Source organism: Antrostomus carolinensis, unplaced genomic scaffold (genome assembly GCF_000700745.2).
Source record: "Antrostomus carolinensis isolate BGI_N321 unplaced genomic scaffold, ASM70074v2 scaffold33631, whole genome shotgun sequence".
In the NCBI taxonomy this organism is placed as follows: domain Eukaryota; kingdom Metazoa; phylum Chordata; class Aves; order Caprimulgiformes; family Caprimulgidae; genus Antrostomus; species Antrostomus carolinensis.
This window is the reverse complement of record NW_010296831.1, coordinates 1-23959: the sequence shown is the minus strand read 5'-3', so window position 1 is coordinate 23959 and position 23959 is coordinate 1. Positions and strand designations below refer to the sequence as shown.

Below are 23959 nucleotides of genomic sequence, written 5' to 3'. Positions count from 1 at the left end.
GGTGCGGGGAGTGAAGCACTCACGGCAGCCTGGGTTGCTAAGCAGGCAGCCTGCTATGCCGCTAAGCAGGCAGGACTGGGCAGAGCCATTAAGTCTGGACGCAGCTGGGTATTTAATAAGCTGCATGCTACCATGCATTTACATAGCTTAAGTTGTAGTAAAGCCCTAGCAGTAAAGGGTCAAAAGTGCAGGGCTGGAGGGCTAAAGCCCACGCAGACCGCACCATAACCCGTCCTCTCCTCAGCGGAAAAGGACTTAGGGAGGAACCGCAAGAAAATGAGTCTCACTCCAGCTAAGGAGAATTTAAAAGGCCAAAAGGCAAGAATGTTAAAAATAATTGAAGTTAAAACACACGTGGCCGGGTCTGGCAAAGCTCACTTAACACACGGGCTGCAGAGTACCTACGTGCCCCCAGTACAGTGAGCACAAGGAGTGCAGTGGAAAGGAAAACGAGATTCCCCTCCTTCGTGGTTTACACATCTGAACCAAAATGACTCTTTGCTTGCCCAGCGTGTGTGATCTTAAGATTCTTTTATGCGAATCATTTGACACTTACTTATTTCTCAGCGTGCATATTTAACTACTTCCCTGGGCATCACCTTCACCCTGACGCTGCCAAAGCCCAGAGTCCTGTCTCACGCCGTGGCTCCCGGCAGCAGGCTCTACGTCCACTCTCTTTTCTCTCTCTTGTTAGCAAAGGCTGTTTCAATACTCACAGAGCTACTGGCTTCAGCCACAGGAGAGCCCATGTCTGATTTCACTTCCTCTAGCATAATCACAGTCTTTAGTGATTGTGCTTTTCATTTTATACTGACATAACCCAAGACTGAAATCTTTCCCACAACAAATATTTATCAGGGCATATCAAAGGAAAAGCAGACCAGAAGTAAAACAGTGAGTGCCATTAAACTTTGCCAAAATAGATTTCAGTCAATGAAAACCACCCCAGAGACACAGAACTAAAATGCAGGACAAAGTAGAACACTGAAAAAAAATAACCCCAAATTTCCAAGCACTGATGTCCTACAGAACAATTTTTAATTACTTATAACTTAAAAAGATTAAGACAGAAAACCTGCACAGAACTAACAATATATGAAAAAAGTCAGTGATCACCATTCTGCTGCTTTTGTTAACATCTTGGCTTTGATAAGTACACCCATGGTGGCTACCTGCTCAGGTCAGGGACCCTTTCCTCAGAGTAGTAAGAAAGCAACAGGACAACATCCACAACTGGCTTTCTAAATGCTATAAAATAACAGGATGCCACACTTTAATTAGATAATTAAAACTCTGTTGCTGCTTTGCTACATGCCAAGAACACTCAGTTTCTTGGCAACAGACCTCGAATTTTCCTTCTTTGATATCCAGGTCACAGCCATTTGGATGAGAGGCTCTTTTCCAGCAGCAGGGCAGGGCAGGGCAGGGCAGTGGCACACAACTTTCTGTCCTGCTGTCGGTAACCCCTGAACTTCAGCATCTTTCAACTACATTTGTTTGTAGTTATAAAAGCTGTTAAGTGTTAAAGCTGTTATAAAGGGTAGTTTCTCAATATTCAAAGGTCAGGGGACATGTAAGGATATTAAAAGCTTAGGAAGCCCTGTGCAACACCAGCAGCTTCTTTCTTACATCCACAACAGTGTCTTGTCCTGTTCCAGCTAAAGAACATGACTGAAAGAGTAATGAGACAGAGAAGGAAAAGGCTTTCATCCCCAGCTCTCCAGTTTCTTCAAAAGTTAGGCCTACCCAGTGCCCAACCTGCCATCCTACCTTCTTATGAGAAAGGGGAACACTGTCCCTGAAGAGGTCTATCTGCTGTCCACATTATGTGAGGAAATTGGGTATGTTTCTGAGGAGCGCTGACATGGTCAGGTAGCTGGAAGCAAAGCACATAGCCCTGACTGCTGGTACCAGAGCTGCCATCCCTTGAACTGCACAGCAAACTCCACACGGGCTCAGGACTATCAAATGTCATCAGTCCAAGTGTGGTCAATCCATACACAAGGAACAGTTCCTCATTCCCAGCCCTGCTTCATCTGGAAAGACATAGCAGCACATGCACGCTCCTGAAAACCAGATGCTTCTTCACAAGACAGGAATATAGAGCACGCTACGCAGGAGCAGGTGAGACAGAACAAATCATACAGACCAGATGGCAATCACACGGCTTAATGCACTGATGGAAGCTGCCCAGCTACTCTCATGATGAGCGATAGAAGAACATATATAGGATAATACCCGTTGTAAAATGCCAGCAGTTTATTACATTATATCCCTGAGAAGAGCTGAGGCGAGTTAACCACAGTAACCATTTACAATTCCTTCTGCCAGCCCCAAGATTGTACCTGCACCGCTGCTGTGGCTGATGGCACCTTCTGGGCAGATGTGAGCTTGTTCAGAGCTCACCAAAAGCCAGCTCTCCAGGTTAGCCTAGTGCCAAACCCCAGCCAATAAACCACCCAGCGGGTGTACTAGCTTATGCTTGCTGCTAGGCTAACCATCACCTGGGGCTTGGTCAGCTTGGAGCGTGAGCAGAACAAGCTGGCCTCCACTCAGAAAACATAAACCCAGAGCCTGACAAAGATGACACACCAGGTGTTGCGGTAACACTGGGTTAAACACTCCTCTCTCCAGTTACTTCAAGCAAAGGAATAGTTACTGGGACCGTGCCCTCTACAGTCTTTAATCTGATAAAGCAACTATAAGAGGCAGCATTTGTATTCTTCTCTTGTGTACAGCCCACATCCATTTAGCTCAAAAAACATCCTTCAAGTTTGATCACTTTTCATGAAAACATCATTGAGCAATTCCACCAAAGCAATGCTGCAAAGTGAGATTTGGCCGAACTGGTGGAGATGGCATTTTCTACTGCCTGTCCTGAATGTACTCTTGCACTAGGGGCAGGAGAGGTGAGCAAAGCACAACCTTGACCACAAAAATCTGTATTGCCTTGATACTCTGGCAATGAGCCCAAGACAATATTGCTTTTTTTGCCACAGAACAGTTTGTCCCTGTAAGATTGGTGTCTCACACACACAAGGGGAAATGAATTAATTTTTACTCGGAAGACAACTACTTCTCTCTACAGATGAGCATATCTTAAATACTGTCACTGTTTCATAAACTGCTAGTGATTAAATAGTAGCCATCTCCTATGTTATCTCTTGGGGAACAAAGGACACAAGTACTCTGTGGTTCTGTTTTGCATGAGCCACCTTCTCTCGAACCATCTCTGCCCACAACCAGTCATCTGGAACATCTAATAAACCATGGATCAAAATAAAGAGCAGGTCAGACAGCCTCGGCAACCTCACCATTCTGTATGGGCCAGCTCAGTAACAGCCTACTGGAGCCGGGACACACGTATGAGTAGTTTCAAACTATGATTTAAGATTTTTGCTATGTTTATCTGGGTTATCTTGCAAAAGGAACATTCCACAGTGTGATAGCATGCAATTAAAGCACACAAATTTGTTCGCAGAGGAAACCTAGTCACCAGCTAAAATCCATAAAGTTATTACACAGTTATAACACAAAAAATTAGGTAGTTAAGTCAGAACACAGGAAAAATGAATTTTGCTCTTTCTTTTAAAGATCAAAGTCTTAATGAAGAAACTGCATTAGAGGTAATGCAGAACATCAGTTCTCTTTTTAAAAAGAGAATCTCTCCAGAAAACATTTCAGACTTCACACAAGAAGCTTGTTAAGAGGCAGTTTTATTCATTTTAGTACAGCTCGATTTTATACAATTATTTTTCCAGTTAATCATCGTCTCTCTGTCTCAACTTAAAAGGTGCCTATCACCTTTGTATCTGAGTAGTAAAGATTGCTGATTTATTGAAATTGTGACCTTCTTTATTACTACCCTGGATATTAAGTCAATAATTTCCTTCCTCTTAACTATTCACATATACTTTGAAATATTGTTTTTTTAATTGTAGGTCTGATGCCAATGACTGGGGTAAAATAGGACTCCTTAGAAAGCGTGAGATCTCCCAACTCTGGAGAAAAGTTACTTTCTTTACTTCATTATTTCCCTCAACAGTTACCTGAAGCCTGTTGCAATGATGCAGTCTTAGCTCTTCGCTGCTGTTTGGTGGTATTTCACTGACAGCATTTGCTGTCATGGGATGATGGCTTAAAAGACTCGGGAGAGTGATGGAATTTTCCAAATACAGTTTTTAATTAATAAGCATTCATCTCTCAAATCATCCTGGCAGCAGCCTCTGAGAATGGGCATGGAAAGGAGTTCCTCTAATACCAAAACTCAGGCTCCCTTTAATGTAGGATGAAGGCAAGCTAACTAAGAAACCTACTGACCAGTCTCTTTCTTATCTGGAAAAGGAGGATCTCCTGACTTCTTGGAGGTATTATTAAAGATTATACATATTTGCATGACTGCTGAAGAACTATGTCCAGATTTCATTTTGACTGTAAATGTGGCAATGTCTGTGAACCAATCAAGAGAGAACAGATCTTCCAGAAAGATGAAATCAACTGTCATTGTCCTCCAGCAAAAACTGGAGATGTTCATTCTTCCTCAGTTGATGATTTTTCATTCTCAGAATCCCTCACTTTCAGATCTAAGTGCTTCATCAACAGATTTTGTATGCTTCTCACCAGCATAAATCCCAAAATGCAGCTGGTCATCCTTTACAGTGGCCCAGGACATCTGCTTGGTGGAGAACCTTGCTGCCCACTCTCCTGAATTGCTAACAACAATGACACCCCCCAAGCCCCCAACTCGTGTCTTCATGTAGTCTAACGCAGTGTCAGCAGCCATCTCTGGTGACATTCCTGAAAAGAAGAACAAGGTAACTTCACGGTATCTGTCTTGAAACAAGTTTTAAAATTCCCTTCAAGTTTCACACCCCCCCACCCCCCTCCCATGGAGCCGGCAAATCTAATTCCTCCTTCAACTAAATCAGCAAGAAATTTCCAGTGTAGCAAAGGAACTGTTTATAGGAAGGCTCTGGACAGATGCTAATAGCTGCTACGGTCTGGTGCTGCTAAAAAGACAGGATTTAAATAGCTTCAGATTTTAATTCAGTTTCAGTGTTTGATATAGACTAACTCATGAACTCTATGTTCAACACACAACATTTCTTATGCCACCATTTGCCAATCTGCAAGCTTTCATTCAAAGGTTTGTCAAAGCTAGGACTAAAGCATTTACAAATAGAAAAAAAAACCCAAACCCCACATTAAAACAATTCAAAATTTCAGTTATCATCTATGTTCCAAGTCCACTGGCTGCAATGGAGCTCAAAGCACGTACTTCACATGTTGTAACTTATCAAAAGCAGACATCAGTCTTACTCCTCCTGAAACTTCCCAAAGTATCCGGCAAGAAGAGGACTCCATGTACTAGATTTCAGAGAAAGGACCAGAAAACCAACTTAATCCTTTCACTATACTTAATTAATATTAACAGGAATATTTTTCAAATAAATCAAAATTACTGTGTACATCATACACACTTTTGTGTATTTGTTCACTACAAGTCTGAATATATATTCAGGAGTGCAGTTGGCTCGGCCTAATTGTTCTAAGATATATATACCATTGGTAATGTTATGCAGCTTAAGTTGCAGAACAAAACCTGACCTTCATGCCTTCCCTGCAAATTTTGAGTTAAAACCTAACAAAACCAGCAGAGTCAGAATTATTCACAGCACTGGTGACTGACAGGATAAAGCTCCTTTCTCTGACGTTACGGGTGACACTGTGACTATTCAAGTCAGTGGCACTGACTTCAAAGGGTCAGTATTTCACTGTTTGATTTTTCATCAAGACAACAGCTGCCACCGTAAGACCGAGATTCCAACAGCTGTTAAGACTGGCAAAGCAATTCACTCCTGAAACATGAAAGTACATTTTGCAGCATTGGTCCAAAAGAAGATATTTACTATGTGAATTACTGAACAGCTGAACAGAATTATGAAAGAGCTCTGTAGCAGTTCTTAAATAAGCAGCTTCAGTTGACCTTTCAAGGACACAAAAAGTTGTAGTAACTTCAGGGTTTGTTTTCAGCACCTTCATGGAAATGTAGGGGGAGGGGGGAAGTCTACTGCTGATGTATTTTCCTGGCAGCTGATTTATACTTCGGGGCAGGATGAATGAAGGTAGAGCAAGCACAGGCAGGGTGAACAAGTGCAAACCAATTAAACATGCACACATGTGGGTTCATTTTCTTTTTTCTTTAAAAAAATTTAATTTGAGCCTCATTTGCCTTTCATACTGATTTATCAGAAGCCAAATAACTGCTATCAATGCATCGGTTTTGCAATGCAGTTAACTTCAAGCCAGAGAAGAAACTGGTTTACACAGTTTAGCCTAAATAGAGCTTAGAAGGCCTTTCACAAATTGAATGGCCAGGGACATAATATAGAGAGAAAGGGGAGATCATAACATGTGAGAGCTTTGAGAAATAATCTGTTGGTTGTATTTTATGCTGAAACTACCATCTTAGCCAAGAGATTTACAGAGAAATGCACCCGTTATATGCAAACAGCTCTATAAAGCATAACAAAAATATTCTCAGCTGTTACTTGTCCCTCCACTTACTGCTTCTCCAATGAAACTGTAAATTGAAAGTTTTCCAACTGTTTCCAGTTCGGTTGATCTCAAAGCAAGTTACACTGTACTGCCCAAAAGCTATGGCTTTCTAAAAATAACGGTGGTACCTATATTAATAGTTCTTCAACTGCATGCAACACAAGTACGTTGTCTGGCTATGTTTACAGGCTGTAATATAATCAAGGGTTTAGATGACAGACTAACTCATGAAGGTAAAGCTTCAAAGGGTCATCCCACAGTCAGATTATATTACAGTCACATAAGACATACTGTGTCAGCTGTTTACCACATACCCACCCAGTCAGTTTAGTACATTTTCCAAAACAAAATGAAAATGTAAATCATGGTTAAAATGTCTTAAAAGCATTTCTGTTGCTATAATCAGAGTTGTTAAAATAAAAGCCACTACAGTTTACTAGAAAGGTGATATTCTGTTATCTCAGCTCTGATTATCTCTCTCTAGCCCTCCCCTACTGCTTCCTTAAAAATACCTTGCTTCTACTTGTTTTCTATTTCTTTGTTCCAAAAATTTTAGTTCAAAATTGAGAAAAAAAATATTAAATAGAACTTCAGTTAAACAAAGTAGAGAATAATGTATTTCATGATTAAATATCAGGCAGCATAGATATTTCTGTCCTCGTAAGGCTATTTTAGCTTTATTAATACTTCAGTATAAAGAGAGGTGACCCATTCACTTAGCCCTGGGAGCAACTCTTCTGACAACTGTTCTAGGATGAGAGTACTTTAGGCAATGTTTCCTGTCCTCATCATTTCAGCTTACAGAAAGTTTGGAATATACCTTGCTCCATGTGATAGAGGATCAGTCGGGCTAAGACCACTTTCATAATGCTCTCCCCATGTCCTGTGGTTGAAGTGGCACCAGAATGGTTATCAGCATAACCTCCACTTCCTTTTCAGGGGGAAAAAAAAGAAAAAGAAGGTAACATTCTGTAACAGAATTTATAAGATCTGCATTGTTCAAAATAGGTACTGAACATTTCTTCCTAAAGGTCTGGCACTTCTGGGAGCAAAGTGTCAGTACTTAACTTCCTTCTCATTTCTGCCTCAGTTTGAAAAGTAAAATATATGAAAGAGATCAAGATCAACAACAGCTGGACAAAGTCAGTTGCCAAGTTATGAGCTAGAAGATTAGTGATCTGCTTGTGGTACAAGAAGCAGAAGCAGGCCAACACTTCACAGGGATGGGCAAAAATATTTTCCAGAACAGCAAGGGACAGTGTATTGAAGAGCAGCAAGACAGCAACGGGATGCAGAATGCCAGGTCACACACTACCAATTGAGAAGATAGGAAGGAACATCTCACAGAATCACGGAATGTTAGGGATTGGAAGGGACCTCGAAAGATCATCCAGTCCAATCCCCCTGCCGGAGCAGGAACCTAAATGAGATCACACAGGAAGGCGTCCAGGTGGGTCTTGAATGTCTCCAGAGAAGGAGACTCCACAACCTCCCTGGGCAGCCTGTTCCAGTGCTCCGTCACCCTCACCATAAAGAAGTTTCTTCTCAAGTTTAAGCGGAACCTCCTGTGTTCCAGCTCACACCCATTGCCCCTTGTCCTACCATTAGGCATCACTGAGAAGAGCCTGGCTCCATCCTCGTGATATTCGCCCTTTACATATTTATAAACATTAATGAGGTCACCCCTCATCTCATGAGGACTTTGGTGAATTGACCAAAGTTTGAGGGGCACTTATCTGCAAGAGCAAAAGAAGATAAGAGATTTGAAGATACAAGGCTCTAGTGAAGCATCATGATGTAGCCCTGAAGAATCTTTCAAGTCCTCACCACAAGCAAAGTATTTCTTCGGTTGAACTCTCACCCCCACCCCCAACCTCTTTTTTTTTTTCCCCCCTCCCATCCTTGTTTTGCTGGCACATTCCACACCCTGTTCTCCACCAAGCTTCCGCTTGCTCAACACTCATGTTTCTAGGACATCTCCTAAGAAAAATATTTCCCAGGAGCAGGGGAGAAGCATACCACAGCATTATAAACAAGGTACTGTGGGAGGGGAAAGAGGCATAGAAGAGCAATGAAAGTTTCCTCCCTTCTGTACTTTCTTGACCAGATCATACCCTTTCAATAGACCCTGATTTACATGTGGAAAAACACTGCCCCACTCAGTCTGTCAGAGCACCCTTTCAAAAGGCTCCAGTATTTAAAAGGACAGATAACATCCTGCAGATGTCTAGCAAGAGCAAAAGTTGCAAGCAATACGCTCAAAAGTGCAGTTTCACTTGTCCTTCACAGACCTATGTCCCACACTATAGGAGCCCCGAACACGACCTACGTAAGAGAAGGGTATTTGCAGTCAGAAACAAAGCTGAAAATCATGCTCAACATGCAGAGGTTACCAAAATATTATCAACTTAGGATGTAAGAGAAAGTATTCGTTTCATAATCATCATGTACTGCCAACAGCAGTGCTCTTTGAGTATGAAATATGTTTTACAGAAAAAAAAAAAAGATACTTTCCAAATCCCAACTGTATGGTAGAACCCTGAAGCAATCAAATGGCAAGTCTGTCCCATGAGAGGAACAAGTCTGGGAAAAAGATTTCAAGTGTCTCTTTATACTTGAATAAGAGATCTCTTAAAATATTTCCTTTATTCCACACTGTATCTACTAGGCTCTGAGGCAGTCTTATCAGGGCTCTCTAAGAACAGGAATTTACTCAAAGTTGCCAGTCATTTTACAGTTCTGGCTCACTCCTAACACAAAGAGTAATTACAATTACACCTGCTTCCTTAAGCATCAAGAAAACGACATCTTAGTATGGAACAGGCTACATTTTTTGACTTAGCTGTACGCATGGACATACAGAAGTAGAGCTTTATCAGAATGAATAGAAACACAGGAAAAAAATGTTAGCATTCAGGAAAGGACAGAAAAAATAAATTTACATCCCCATTTTCCAGAGAGAAAAATGTTGGATGATGATAATAACGACAGCACTACACCTCTACTCCCAATCCTTACTTGCAATCTCCACGTTGTGCTAAGGTGCTTGAGCTTTGATACATTTGAATGTCAGACCTCCATTTCAGATGTACCAGTATTTATGTTTCATTTCACTAATGAAAAGGAGAATGAATAATACTTCCCCCGACCCCCCCACCCCCCCTTTTTTCCCTTCTTTAAATGAAATACCTACAAGAAATGAGAGGCAAGACCCCACACCCCATACCTATGCATGCTGTGTCACCAACACGGCCAATCAGTTTATTAGAGAGTCCTCCAGTGGATGTTGCACAAGCTACATTTCCTTCACTGTCTATAGCAACAGCACCGACAGTTCCAAGGTCTCTGCCAAGAAAAACAGTTCACAAAATTAGGTAGAATTAAAGCATACCTGCCAAAGCATGCTGCATTTATTTTCCAGGTAGCTTTAAGAAAAGATTACTGAAAAAAAATTACTGCTCATCATAAAGCTCTTTTTTACCATGCTTCTCATGACAAAAATAACAAGCAATATGCAACAATTCTCATAGCTTTATATTTAATAGAGTAGAAAACACTTAATTTTTTTTTTTTTTAATCTCTCCCATGACTTGTTTACCTCCATAGCATGGAAACTTCAACGTGAGGAGGAAAAAACCCACAAAACAAAAGCACACAGGGCAGAAATATTTCTAGCCATCATAGTTCTGAAGTAGTTTTTTTTGCTGTGACACACCTGACACACAACTTTCCTTTAAACAGCAACTCAAAGACGTAAGAATTGTCTCCACTGTCTCAACAGGAGGTTAACCGGAATTATTAATGACAATGCATGCAAATGAGTGAATACAGAAAAGGAGAGTAATGTTATGTATGCACTGAATCATTTCCTTCCTGTTCCTCCTCTTTCCTCTTCCTTATCCCCCTAAATGTTTGAATGCCACTAAAAAAAAGGTTATTTATGTGCCTTCCAACTAGTATTGTTCACAATGCATCATTAATAGATATTTTTGTCTTTGTACTCTGTAGCTAAGCAATCTTGAGATTTAAATCACTTGGCCAGGAGAGTCTGTTGAAGCTGCACATCAGCTCAGAAATCTTCTTGCACTGAAGACAAGTTTCAACTACTGCTTTATTTCTTCAGCACAAAAAAGAGTCATATATACTATGCTGTTTAAAATATACATGTGTATTCATACTCAGAGAAAAAAAGGGCTATTGTAACTTACTGTAATAACAGTTGTTGTACCGAGAAGCAATAGTTTGAGTGTCCACATATTCCAAACTTGGCAATTCATGTAGGAACATAAAACAGTATCTGGCTAGGAAAGGTGTGCCAAAAAAATCTCCAGACAGGAACAGAATTTGTAACAATCCCTCCAAGGAACTGCCCAACAAGTGACTGGAACAGGAATACCTTCAGAAGTTGCCTGACCACTGGTGAGGGTCTCTCCATAACCCCCTAAAATCTAAGTTAATTAAGTCAGACAAAGCCTTTGTGTACCATGAAAACCTCAATCAATTTATCAGAGAACCAACTTCCTTTTCCCTCTTGCTTATGTAAAATATCATACTGTCAGTCCCTACACTTCATTCACAGCAATTCAAAGTTGACTGATGAATCACAGGCCTTACAAACTGCTCTGACATTTATGTGGAGACGGACCTCATCTCAAACTGATATGATGGTGCAGATGGGCTTCCCACCCATCCATCTGTTACAAATGATTTGCTGAAAAGAGTATTAGTAAATTCAGTACTCCCTTGCACACTCATGTGGCACCCTTCAACCCACTAAAGCTACATCCTCCTGAGAAATTAAGAAAGGTGCATCCAGATACACATTTTCCTAGGTATGTATTTACCTTAAGCAACTGTGAGCAAAATGAAAGTACCCAGACCACAAACACAGCAGCTACCTGTTTAGGTACAAGAGCTCAATCAGCGGTAAATAATAAAGTGAAAGTGTCTGACATACCTTATCTGCAGCAAACGGACAACTACACTCTATTTCTTACTGTCACTTTAAACTTTTTATTGCTTCAGTGTCACATTTCCTTTGTTAACCTTCAGAACAAACGCAAAGAAGATACAAACAATCGGTTGCATAGCTAGTTGACTCAAGAAACATTGCCAAGGCAGGCAGAACTAAGTAGAGATATCATATTATGATTATCTATTGCTAGTTAGTGATAGTAGAAAGAATCTCAACAAGTACCTGTAGTACACCAGAGGATGCTATTAGTAGTGATTATTTTGTTCAATCAAGGATTATTCTTACGTACTGCATATACTGGGATACAGAATGCATCACTCAGATTTGTTTATTCCCTTTTGTTTAAATCTTTCATTATCTAGTACCCATGAAGTTACATGTACTTCTCTGTCCCCATTCAACTAATAAAGCATCTGCTATGTTGTGTCTTCGCCCTGCATCAGAATTAGGGTTTTCTGTCAGTTGCTGTCAGGGTCCTTTTAGTTAATACCTCATCAAGTTACTCTTGCACTGTGATTCACAGAGGAACTAGAAGCCCCTCTACTACTTTATGGCCAGACTCAGCCCCCTTTCTGTGGGGTTATCAGGCAACCTCCAGCAAATTCATGACAAGGGTATGGTCAGAATCTCTGGAGTGAGAGACTGAAAATAAAACAAACCACACCTTGTCCTCAGCTAAAGGTGTATAAGATGCCATGTTGTATGTGCAATGGAATCACAGACTTTTAACATAAACGAGTGCAGGCTTCTAACCAGCAGAAGAGAAAGGTCTCTCTTCTGGAGACAAACTGCTTGGAAAGTTGTGAACCCCCAAGGTTTCCAACATTGTTAGAACAAGTGGACTGTAAGTTAAGTACACACCAACCTTCAAATTCCCAGTATGATCTGGTATTATGTTGCCTCTGACTAATACTACTTCACCTTCTGCCTGTTCGCCTCAGGCAAGTTTCTGCATAATCACTGTGGACATAACAGGGAAAAAGAACATTCCACATGTGATACAGGAACAAACAGGCTTGCATAAAAAAAAAAAAAGAGACCTGTTTTCAACTTTGTGAATTTGGGCTGCAGTTTCGGGCACTGGCTGTCAGGAAAAGAACAGCATGGCTGAGACAAGAAGTCATCTCGCCCCTCAGAAATACGCAAGCCTTCTGTTATCAGATATTCCAGAACAAGACAATGCTGAAATTGAAGATGCTTAACACTGTTATAAGGAAAAAAAAAAAAAAAGCAATTATAAAAAATGAATGGAGACTCAGATGCTGTTCCAACTTACATATTCAGGAGACCAAGTGGCAGTAGGGGCTACATCACCCTCAAAACTCCTTGTAATAAATTATAATACCACACAGTCCTTGGATATATAATGATTCAAAAGAAAACTTCTGTTGGATACAAGATAAACTATGACTGAGAGCTTATGGTCATGAACAACTTCACTTTGTTTACAAGACCATATTTACACTTGCCTCATGAAGTTGGTTTCCCTTCTAGCAATTTACTGAAAGTAATATATAACTTGTAGTTTATAACCTCATTTCATGGACTTTAATTAACGTGCCCACAGAAGTAGTGTCCTCCTTTTGATCTGCAGACTCTTCAGCTCTGCTTCTCATGTTACTACTATTTCACAAGACAGATGAGCAACATGTAATACAGCACTTATGGAAGGTAATACAGTGTTTTCCTACACCACAACCAGTGACGTACGAATGGAAGCTCAAAATGATTCAGTAATTACGCCAACCTCATGGGCATAAAAAACATTCCTCACACCTGATGATTTTCCTTCCTTTCCCATCCACCACACCTTCCTCTCTACTTTTTTATGAGACTTGCTTATTTTTTAAGTGACTTTCATTGTGTTGTTGTGCAATACCATCCAGCAGCATCTCTTTTCACACCCACCACTACACTGAACTCGGTCAATTTTTTCATTCCTACCTACACGAACCAACAGCCACCATCAGCACTCGGAAGGAGTTGCTGGTCAAAATGTGATGTCGTTTAACTACCTAATCCAGTTGAAAGACAAATCTGATCATCTACTTAGCCAAGATCAGCTTTATTGATTTTTTTTAATCAACTCATTTTAAAGTGTAGACTGCAGATTTCTTAAAATCACAGTACCTCTGTGGAAAAGAACTATACAAAGTGATGCCTGCTGTTTGTTAGAGCTGCTCTATGCACTTCTTTAACTGGTGATTTTAAGAGCAGTGACAAGTTCTAGCTTTGTTCTCCATTAATACCAGAAAACCTGGTATATGCTATGTCAAAGTGACTGACAATCTTCTTAAGAATTAACAAGTTTGCTCAAGTTTGTTCCAGTCACTTACACTTGAGCAAATTAACTGAAAGCATAATTTTTCTTTACTTTCACTGAGGACGTACTGTGAAGACTGCATCAAACCATGTAACACTCAGAACTGAAATATTCTTAAGACTGAATACAGGCCTTCCAGCTTTGTTTCATTTTTAACTGATAGCACAAACTAAATTACCTGAATTTAAAAGAAAAATATATTTTACAAACCCCTTACTTCTGAAACTCTTCAGGGTTGGAATCTGGCTCGAGGTTCTTCTTCCATCTCTCCCGGGATCTCTCAGTTACGAGTTTCTCCCCTGGAGTCTCAGGAATACCCATGGCCTGAGCAAACAGCTGTGCACCACGGTCAGTCAGCAGCATGTGCTTCGTCTGCAGGCGACAGGGAGAAGATTCATTGGCAGTTCTTGTTTTGCCTTGTACTGAGCAGTTCTGCATGACTGCTCTTTGTTTTTAGAAGTATCTGCACAGGTAAAATGCCAAATTTTGTTTTATTTTTAAACCTTCTAGATTTCTATGCCTATATCCTCTTCCACTAGCTGAAAAAAAATTTAGGGTCTCCAAAACACAGATACAAACTTTTACCATTGATATAAGAGAATTGCATTTATCTATTAAATACTTATTATAACAGAAAAAGAAAAATTGGTAAATTTCCTCTTTTGATAATTTGCATGTAACTTCTTGGTACTGTTCCCAGTCAATCACTGAATCACTACTTAACTGTTTTGTCCAGTTAATTAAGAGATCTAGAAGGATTTTACTCGGAAGGAAAGAATGGTAAATAAATTCCTGCTCTGTTTGAAGTTACTATATCTCATCATACACTAAAATGTTTCTTAACATCAGCTAAACTATTTTATTTTAAAGACTTCCTTCAACTAGCCAATACTCTTCTAAACCCAGAATTTCATATTTAAGAACAGAATATTGTTCTCACAGGTTTGACAAAAAATGTTTGCTCTCTTCTAAAAATATCTGTGGAAGCCCTATTTTGATTCCTTTATTTAGCAAAGCATTTAAGCCAGATTTTAAGTGAAAAACCTTAGTTAATTCCATGCTTCCAAGTCTGTACAGCTTGGTTAATTCCTATTTCTAGAGAAACTTGACAGATAAATATTTCATTAATCTTTATACTTTAGTAGAAGCTCTAAAATCAGATTGTTTATTTATTTATTTACAATCTGTGTCCACAAATAAGCATCAACTTCTTGGACCACTACACAGCTGTTAATTGCTCATCAGAGCCCAGGAAGGTTTTGGAGGAGCAGTGGTCTGACTACACAGTAAGGAGTCATTTCAGAGCACAGCATCTAACTTCAGGCAAGCTTTTATGTCCATGCAGCAGCACAGCACACAAGTACCAAAAGGCAGAGGTCCAAAAAGTAGAACCACATGATGCAGGAGGCAGCAGGTCGCCACAGTCAAGTAGGAGACGGCAGTGGCACATACTCTGCTCTCAGCCTGAAGCAAGGGTGCCAGAAGCTGGGTGTTTCTGTGTCATGCTGCATTCCACAGGATGTTTACAGTCTCAAAGCTTCAGACCTTAAGATGTTGCAAACCATTAACTTCTGTTGATTTCTAAAGCAAAGACAAGCAATCCCTACCATGGCCAGCCCATAGCACTGCACTGTTTTGAAGTATTTGAGCTGAACCTCTTCCCCAACTACCTTCACCGAGCTCTGCTTCAGCCCACGACAGCCTCTGCACTAACCCCTTCAGCTGCTCACACAAGCAGGAAACATGACTACACTTCAGAAACATTCCCAAACAGTCGTTCACACGTGGTGGCCTTGACATCAAACATGTTTGAGAATTTAAATGTCCTTTTATTGACAAATTAAGTCCTCAATTCATGAGAGTACCGCTTTAGAGAACAAGAGTACAGGTTACAAGGAAGAAGCCCTCTATATATGTGAAAGAGCAGACAATAGGCTGACAGGCTGAGTGATGTTACCAGACAACAGAAGACCCACCTATTTCTAACTGTTCTTCTGCCTGGAAAGACAACTTCTTTGTGCGACACTGCCCCCCTCTGCCCCTGCCACCAAACCACCGAAAGTGTTCAAACCAGTATTTCACATCGGTTGTGGGTTTTGGTGCTCTGGGGGTTTTTTGGTTTTATTTTTTAGGAAATACTTTAAACTTTTCTTTTGACTTTATCTGTGTCAGAAGGCAGCGTCCTCCATCACTTGCTTTCTTCAGCAATTAAAACTCTACATCATCGTTTAAATAAGTTAAAAAAAAATAAACTTTTATTGTAAAAAATTGAAGTTATTTCTTAAAACTTTTTCAAATTCTAATAATATACCCACCTTTCTGAGCTGTACAAACAAGAAATACTTACATATAGAGGAATTAGCTTCTATGACAGGTTTTGTTGGGTTTTTGGTGTGGGGGTTTTTTTGTTTGTTTGGGGTTTTTTTCCAATTCTCACTGAAAGGAAGGTACTTTAAGAAGAATTTGATTTGTTTTGCTCTTCAACATATCTTGTCAATCAGAAGAGCTACTAGAACATTGCCAAACAACCCAAAAGCACATTTTTCTGTCTCATCTTTCTTCTACAGTTTTATGAATATATTTGCTAACTTTCTTAGGTGCCTAATTTTTCTGTGAAATGTTTATACAAAGTAATACAAAAGGAAAAAAATAATGAAGGGTTCCAGAGATTTTACAAACAAACAACACATGATGGCAAGTTTAGTTTATTTCACAGAAAATGGAGAAGGGAAAATCCCCCACATTTCTGCAGTTGGCTTGAAATTCAGACCATCACTGCTCTTCAACAATCCTGGCAGTGTGCAGAGCACAGCAAGAATTTGTACCTTTGCCTTGAGAAGTCTATGTTCTAAGCTAAAATCTCTTTTGTCTAATGGAAAGAGCTGGATGATATAGTAGGGGAAAACATATACACAGTTCATGTATACCAACGAATCAGCACTCTGATGTTCACAAGATGCCCATCTAGTGAAGCGCTGGAGCTCTGGGGGATTATGTGCCCCATTTGAAAAAAAAAATTCAAAAAACCATTTCAATGTATCACTCCATTTTTGTTCACTACAAACAGGAATAATTCAACAGGAACATAACTGCTTTCTCAAGGATTTGTTGAATTAATTACTTAACATACCAAAAGCCTTCCATCTCTAGAGGCCGCCGTGCTCAATAGCAAATCGTGAGTGGAAACTATTCTGGTGCCCTCCTTTCCTCTACCCCATGAATATGGACAAGCTGGAGCCCAGTGGGAATGTGACAGCACACAGGATAAACACACCCAACAACCATCTAGAAGAGCTACTCTGACCACCAGATGGAGCCCATATTGTTCCATAACAGCCATGGAAATACAGACAATTATAAGCAGGTGGGGAGGGTTTCTTTGGTTTGTTTGTTTTCGGGAGCTGCATTTTCAAAATTCCTTAAGGCAGTGAGGCATCTCAAAACCACTGGGAAATAAACATCCTAATATGCTTAGGACCCCAGGAAAACTACAGTCTTATTACCCATGGGCCACAGAGCTCAAAACATTTTAAATTATGCACAGTAAAACAAAATAAAACACACTCCTAAAAGTACTGTGAAACAGCCTGGATTGCTGTCCCAAAATTCCTGTCCAAGATGAACAGAATAACAACAGTTGGTATTCCCATTTACAATACCTGATGGAGAAGCAGTAGAAACACATCTCAAGATATATCAAGCATTTTTGGCCAAAATTTGCATTTGAACTTTGTCATCTACACAGAATTTTTTGCATCTGGGCAAATTTTTTTTTGTCATGGAGAAGACAACAAAAAAATCAGTGATTCTGGAATATGAACTGGACAATGGGCATTGAAAGTAGTTATTTACAGGAAAAAAGCCCAACAAACCAACTTCCCCTCAACACACTAGCAGACATCTCTCCCCCAGCCCTCCACCTACATTCTCAAATTATGAAAATTTTGGTCTTGTGAAGCTGTCTACCAGTTATACTTATTTAATTGTTCTAGCTAAACAACAGAATAAATCCCACGTGGAGGAACAAAAAGCTTATTCATCACAAGTTTTAACATTTTACACACATTTAAAAAAGTATTTATACTAGATACTTTAGTGAAAAGTTCTGATTTTAAAAGCAAAACTATCCTCCAATTAAGGGCAAAAATAACTCCTATCTTCTTTGGAGGCTGTTGAGGACAAATTATATTTCAGTCATCTTAATAGACCACCAAAAGATGTTTTGTTTCCTAAAAAGTCACTTTGAAAAGTAAAAAAAAAAATTAAAAATCCTCTTTGTAAAGAAGTGTTTTTGCAAACATGAACCCTGTTCAACAAAGGGGCAGCTGCACTAGCAGGATGAAAAATGTAAACTTTTTGATGACTGTCACAGCCTCGTAATGGTAAGAATCCATCCTGAACCATACTGGTTGCACCATTTCTGAAAACAATTGAAGTCTGCTGTGGCAGATATTAGAATATTAGAGGGATTTCTTAGTAGAGGAAGGTGGGATTGATTTTACGTACAAGGTAAACTAACAGTGCTGTCCTGATAAGTCTGATTCTCTTGGAAAGTCTGTCACCACCACAGGTTGCTAATGATACCTTCTACTGCTGGAAGGCCACGACTTTGCACTAAGGCTACCATCTGTTTAGGTCACAATGGAGAAGGCCACCTAGAACATCACAAGACTGCTACATGGCCAAATACATTATTGGGTCATTTAACTCGGTGTCATGTCAATGCAAAGTCACAAGTATATTATTCAAGATATTCATTATCTTGCAAGATCAAGCAGAAGACTCAGTGACAGCATAAAAGCACTGAAAAAACAAATGAACAAAAAAACCCCTAAAATCTTCAACACCAGCTGTAGAGCTCCAGGAGATTGACAGGTACAGGTCAATTTCTCCTTGAGCTTCCAATTGCATGGCAGAATTTGTTTCCTTAGAATGCCCTTTTTAATAAATACTTCTCAAAAACCCTTAAAATAGAAGTTCTTCATGGTCATAACCATAGTTTCCAAGTACTACCATCCATTTATCCCTCCTTTCCTGCTTTAAAGCACAACACAAACATCATCATTGAGGTGTATCAATACACCAGATGGAATTCTAAGGGGTAAAAAATGCTTCATATTCAACGACATACTCAGCATACCTTTTCCATGACAAGCCGAGCAAGTTTTATTGGGTTTGCTATACATTTAACTGCAGATACTGCTCCAGAGTCTAAATTTTTTCCATCCATGATAATGGCATCCATTTCCACTTCACCTTTTTCATTTAGAACAGATCCACAGCCTAAAAGACCAAAACGAAAAATCAGGGAGGAAGGGGAAAAAGAAGAAAGTCATTAAGAGCTAAACATCAGGTGATTCAATTATTAGATCTCATCAAGCAAACTCTCTTTCCCAGTCTGTTGTCTGACTTATTGAAAGTATCTCCTGAATACAAACAAAACAGCAGAAACACTGCTGAGTATAACCACAAAATCCAACCATTAACAGAAGTCTCATGGGGTACAACGTCTACTTCAAAATTTAGTTTTATTTTTATAACATGAAAAACACACTTCCAATCCCATTCAGAAACATATACTAGGTATGAAAGTTAAAACAACAATCATGAACAGAATTCTTTATCCCCCAGACCACTTCAAGTGTACATAAAACTATTTTATCTTTACAGTTCTTCCAAAGGAGGATATAACATCATCCAACAAAACAGTACAGTGTTCAATCCTACCAACAGATTAACGTCACATAGCACTCTAGGAAACTGCCAAAATTGATGGAGCAGAATAAAAGTGTCCACTCAGCACTGTAACGAAAGCTTGAAATAACAAGTGCTTCATTACCAAATAAAAACAGTAAATGAAGTAAAAAAAAAAAAGTAATAAAATGTAGGTAGTTATTTTCTTCTATAATTATCAGTGCTATCACTAACCTAATTGAAAACTAATGAGATACAAAATGAGACAATGCAAATAAGTTTGGGGTTTTTTTAGTAATGCCAATAACTGTACCACAGGGGAATAATCAGTTGTAAGTGAGCAAGAGCACAAGCCTTGTCAATGAGGATGGAAAAGACTAAACTTAAAAAGTAAAAAAACCCAAACCAAAACATGACAGACTTACATAGTAGCTCAGGTAGAAAGACTTGAGCACACTACAGAGCTAAAACAGTGAGTAGAGATGGGAGCCCTCTAAGGGCAATGCATCCCACTTGCCTTAGAGAGCTGCACAGCCACCCTTTCTCATTCCACTGAGCACTGTGAAAGCCTGCACACCACTGCAAGGCTAGATACTAAACTCCAGGTCATCTGAGGTAGGATGAATCCTTCCTTCTATGGTTACAGACTGTCTTTTCACCTGCCTTCCAGCACGATGGAAAGGGAATACCTGCCTCTGAGGCCCTGGTATCCACAGGCAGCAGCACTGGAAAAAAAAAGTCTGGCAGGGAAAAAAAGCAGAGGGACAAAAGAAGACAGAAAATCTTAGGGGATACAAATAACAAATGTGTTTGCCGTCAGACCTAAGTCACAGCAGGGGTACTGAGAGTAGTACTCCAATTCCCTCTGGTAACAGATAGATACATCTGTCCTGCAAAGGCTGAGGACAGAGTGTGCAAGGATCACTGTGGCTGTTCCATTCACACCAAGTCAGTTAATATTGCTAGTCAAAGAGATCACATGAAGGAAATATAACCAAGGCCACTTTCTCATCACATGCAGAACTTGATGACTTCATTATGCTGCACAAGTCACTAAAATGGTAGTTTTAGAAAACTGTATAGCTTCTGAGTCCCTCTACCAAGATGCATCTACACAGCATGGCTAAACCCTATCACTCAAAAAAGGACATGACTTGATTATTACTTCTATCCTTCCCAATCTTTACTGTTGTCTTGCTAGCAATGTCTGTGTTTTCCTAGAAAATATTACAGTAAGACTGTTTTTTCTTTTACAAAGATAAATACCACACTGTGAGTTTCAAACAGCCACTCCAATCAGGGCCCTCTTCACAGAGCTTTCAGCTCATTTTCAACAACTACTGAGAGCAGCTGTATCTAATGAGTGTTAACACAATTAGATGTATCTGTAAGTGATTACCAGACTACTTGTCATTTAGATTAGCACAGTCAAACTTGAACAAGGGCTTAAGGCTCAAGTCCAGTTTAAGCAAATTTCACTAAAAATTGCTCACTCAATATATTACAAACAAGGTATAAATATTGTTAGAACAAACTGAAATAAACACCTTTACACAAAAAAAATTCAACATATATTTATCGAGGATAAATGTGACCTCAGACCATGAAAAAGTGTGTTTCAAACACATATTGCACTTTGTACATTAATCAAAATGTTAAGTTATAAATGTGTATCAGTCATTGGATATGGTAGAGTCTAAGGTCCTATCCTCAAATAATTTTTAGAGGAGTATACACTGCTTTCACGTGTCAGTTCAATAATGGCACACTAAGAGCACGGCTCAGAACAAGCAGCATTAGTGGCAAGATCCCACACAGAGGTTAAAAAATAACTTGTATGCAAAACACAGAATATTGCTAGTTACTGTGATCCTACTTAGGATAAGTGCCCACATGCTTCAGACAGTTGTGTACAAGTTAAATAAATGAGCTTAAACAGATCATTATGAAGTAAACTTTCATCACTGAGAGTCACACTGAGCTAAAATACACGACCCATCTAAAAAATGTTGATTTACACATTTGATTTACATCAAACTAGTGTGTAAGAAACCAAGAAAGTACACAATTGTTTACACAGAATGATTAAGAAAGAGATGTAAGCAATCTTTAAGCTTAAATTTGTAATGAAGTTGCTTCCACATTAACACTAGACACCTAATGTCGGGCAGAATTTTTTCCTGCCCTGAAGCAGATTTTTTCCTTTCCTGAAGTAGATGGCATTTTTAAAATAGCAGATCTAAATTCTCTCACCAGAGATATTTTGAGACATAACCCAGACGCACAAAGGGAGCCAAAGGCCAAATAGGTACTGATTTACTGACCTGAGCAAAACAAAGTCCTAAAGGCTTGTGACTGATTGAGAGAACAGTGGAAGAAAAGTAAAAGTTGGGTAAGAGAATGCCACCCTGGTGTTAATTATATAACAGTACCCACCACACCTCTAAGTCTGCTTCACAGTTTCAGCTTGAATCCTCTAAAAATCAAGATGTTCTACCCAAGTCAGTAACAAAACACTGAAAGTTTCACATGAAGTAAAAGCTCTTCCTCTCTCTCAGTAACAAGATGAGATGGAACAAGGGAATCTCTGCAAACTAAGCGTGCACATAACTAATAGCTACGTTATCTAAAACACCGACAGGTCTTTCTTTCCATGTTCATTCCTGACATACCTTAGTGGGGGTGAGGAAATATTTTCACTGAAATTCATCAAAATAATAACTTTGAGGTGACACGAAGAGGAGAAAAATACTGAACTATTGACATTAATTGTTAGGAAATCCAGTTATGAACTCTTACTATATAAATTCATGACTCATAATTACTGCATCATTTCTGTATTATTATTTACAAAAGCACTAATTGCAAGCCTTAATTAAGAGGAAAAAAAATTACAATCCCTAAGAATAGTATTCCTCTGGCAATAGCAAAGGTCAAGCGTTAAGCTTTAAACATTGCTGCAAGCTATATTCAAGCGCCTTAAACATGAATGTTAACTAAACATATCATCCATGAAAGAGTCCATGCCTTAAAACCGAATACACAGCACAGCAATGGGAGGAGATTTGCAGAAAATACAGCACAAGACTGAAATGGCACGTATGAAACCTTGAAAAATGAGAAAAGAATAACTGATCAACCTAAGTGTATTCATGAGAAAGTATAGTAGGTAGTATGTTCCTTTATTATACAGAGAAATAAACTATTTTGTGAGACCAGTATTTATTCCACTGCAATGTGCATAATTCATAGGAAATGCAAGCCACCATTTTCAGAAGCACCAGGGCAAAACACTTGAAATACATGACGATTCTAAACCCACTAATTTTCTTGAAAAATTACCTGCATTAAAATGAGGATCATCTTCCATTGACCGTACTGCCTCCTCAACCGCATCTAAGGCACTGCCTCCCTGTTTCAGGACACCATAACCTCGCAGCGCCGCTCTGACAACACCAGCACGACTTCCCTCTTCTCGCTCTTTAAAGATCCGGCCAGCTCCACCATGCACCACAATGACAGGCTTCATCCTGCCAAATTCCTCCTGAGGCTTTCAGCTGTGCACACAGGTTACTTCTAATTAGCCTGTTTTGGAAAGGAGACTCTTTAGCATGTGCTCTCTCCTACATGGAGAGAATCTAACTCTCTAGAGGTTCGTTAACAGATATGGTCAGTTTGACTGCTGAATTTCAGGAAGCTGAGTTCTCAAGCGAAGGAGCAGCTAATTCAAGCCTGGACTGGAGGAGGCCCCAGGCAACTTGGTAGAACTTTCAGATCAGCCCTGCTTTGAGCAGGAGGCTGGGCCAGGTGGCCCCTGAAAGCCCTTTCCAGCCCAAGTTACTCTACAATCTTATGATTTAGCACAAACCCTGTCTGGTGATATTACCAGCTGCACAGAAACAAGCATCCCAGTAACCCTGCTAATTGCTCTTAACATGGGTAGCTCCATTGTTCCAATACAGTAATATAACCAGAGGTAAAGAAAAGCAACTGACCTGACCTAACAACTTAAGTGGTTCTACTGCCTGGACTTCAAACCTCTGACCTCTTGCAAAACTTTGTACTTCATGCAGGAAAACAAGGCGTTCAAACCCAGCAGTCACGGTTTGCTGTCACTGCTCGAGCCTCCTGTGAGCAAAACAGCGTTGCTGTTAGTGCTGCTACACAGCTTTGGTGATTAGTATGTTTTTGCTTCCAGAAAAGGGCAAAGAAGCAGCAGCCTCATCTCCCACCGGAATCTAGGGCACCTCACAGAGGAAACTCTCCCATGAAAACAGGTTTCTCGGGGCCAGCTATTTTGGGAGGCTGCAAAGAACAAAATGCAGCAGCCTTTCCCTCATCCTGCTCGCAAACCCTTGAGGCAGAGCCTCCCGGTGCCCTGCCCTACTGACAGCCCGCACCCTCGCACC

The 23959-nt window shown here is 39.8% G+C and overlaps 1 protein-coding gene across 1 annotated transcript; it reads right to left on the bottom strand.

Moving 5' to 3' along the window:
- Positions 1 to 4445: 4445 nt before the first annotated feature.
- ASRGL1 (asparaginase and isoaspartyl peptidase 1) lies at positions 4446 to 23173 on the bottom strand. The gene is made up of 6 exons (XM_010178416.1): positions 22893 to 23173; positions 18997 to 19139; positions 14074 to 14228; positions 9785 to 9903; positions 7379 to 7489; positions 4446 to 4797 (listed from the first exon to the last, which is right to left on the bottom strand). The coding sequence occupies exons 1-6, from the start codon at positions 23077 to 23079 to the stop codon at positions 4562 to 4564; spliced, it is 951 nt and encodes a 316-aa protein (XP_010176718.1). The 5' UTR covers positions 23080 to 23173; the 3' UTR covers positions 4446 to 4561.
- Between the last annotated feature and the right edge of the window lie 786 nt (positions 23174 to 23959).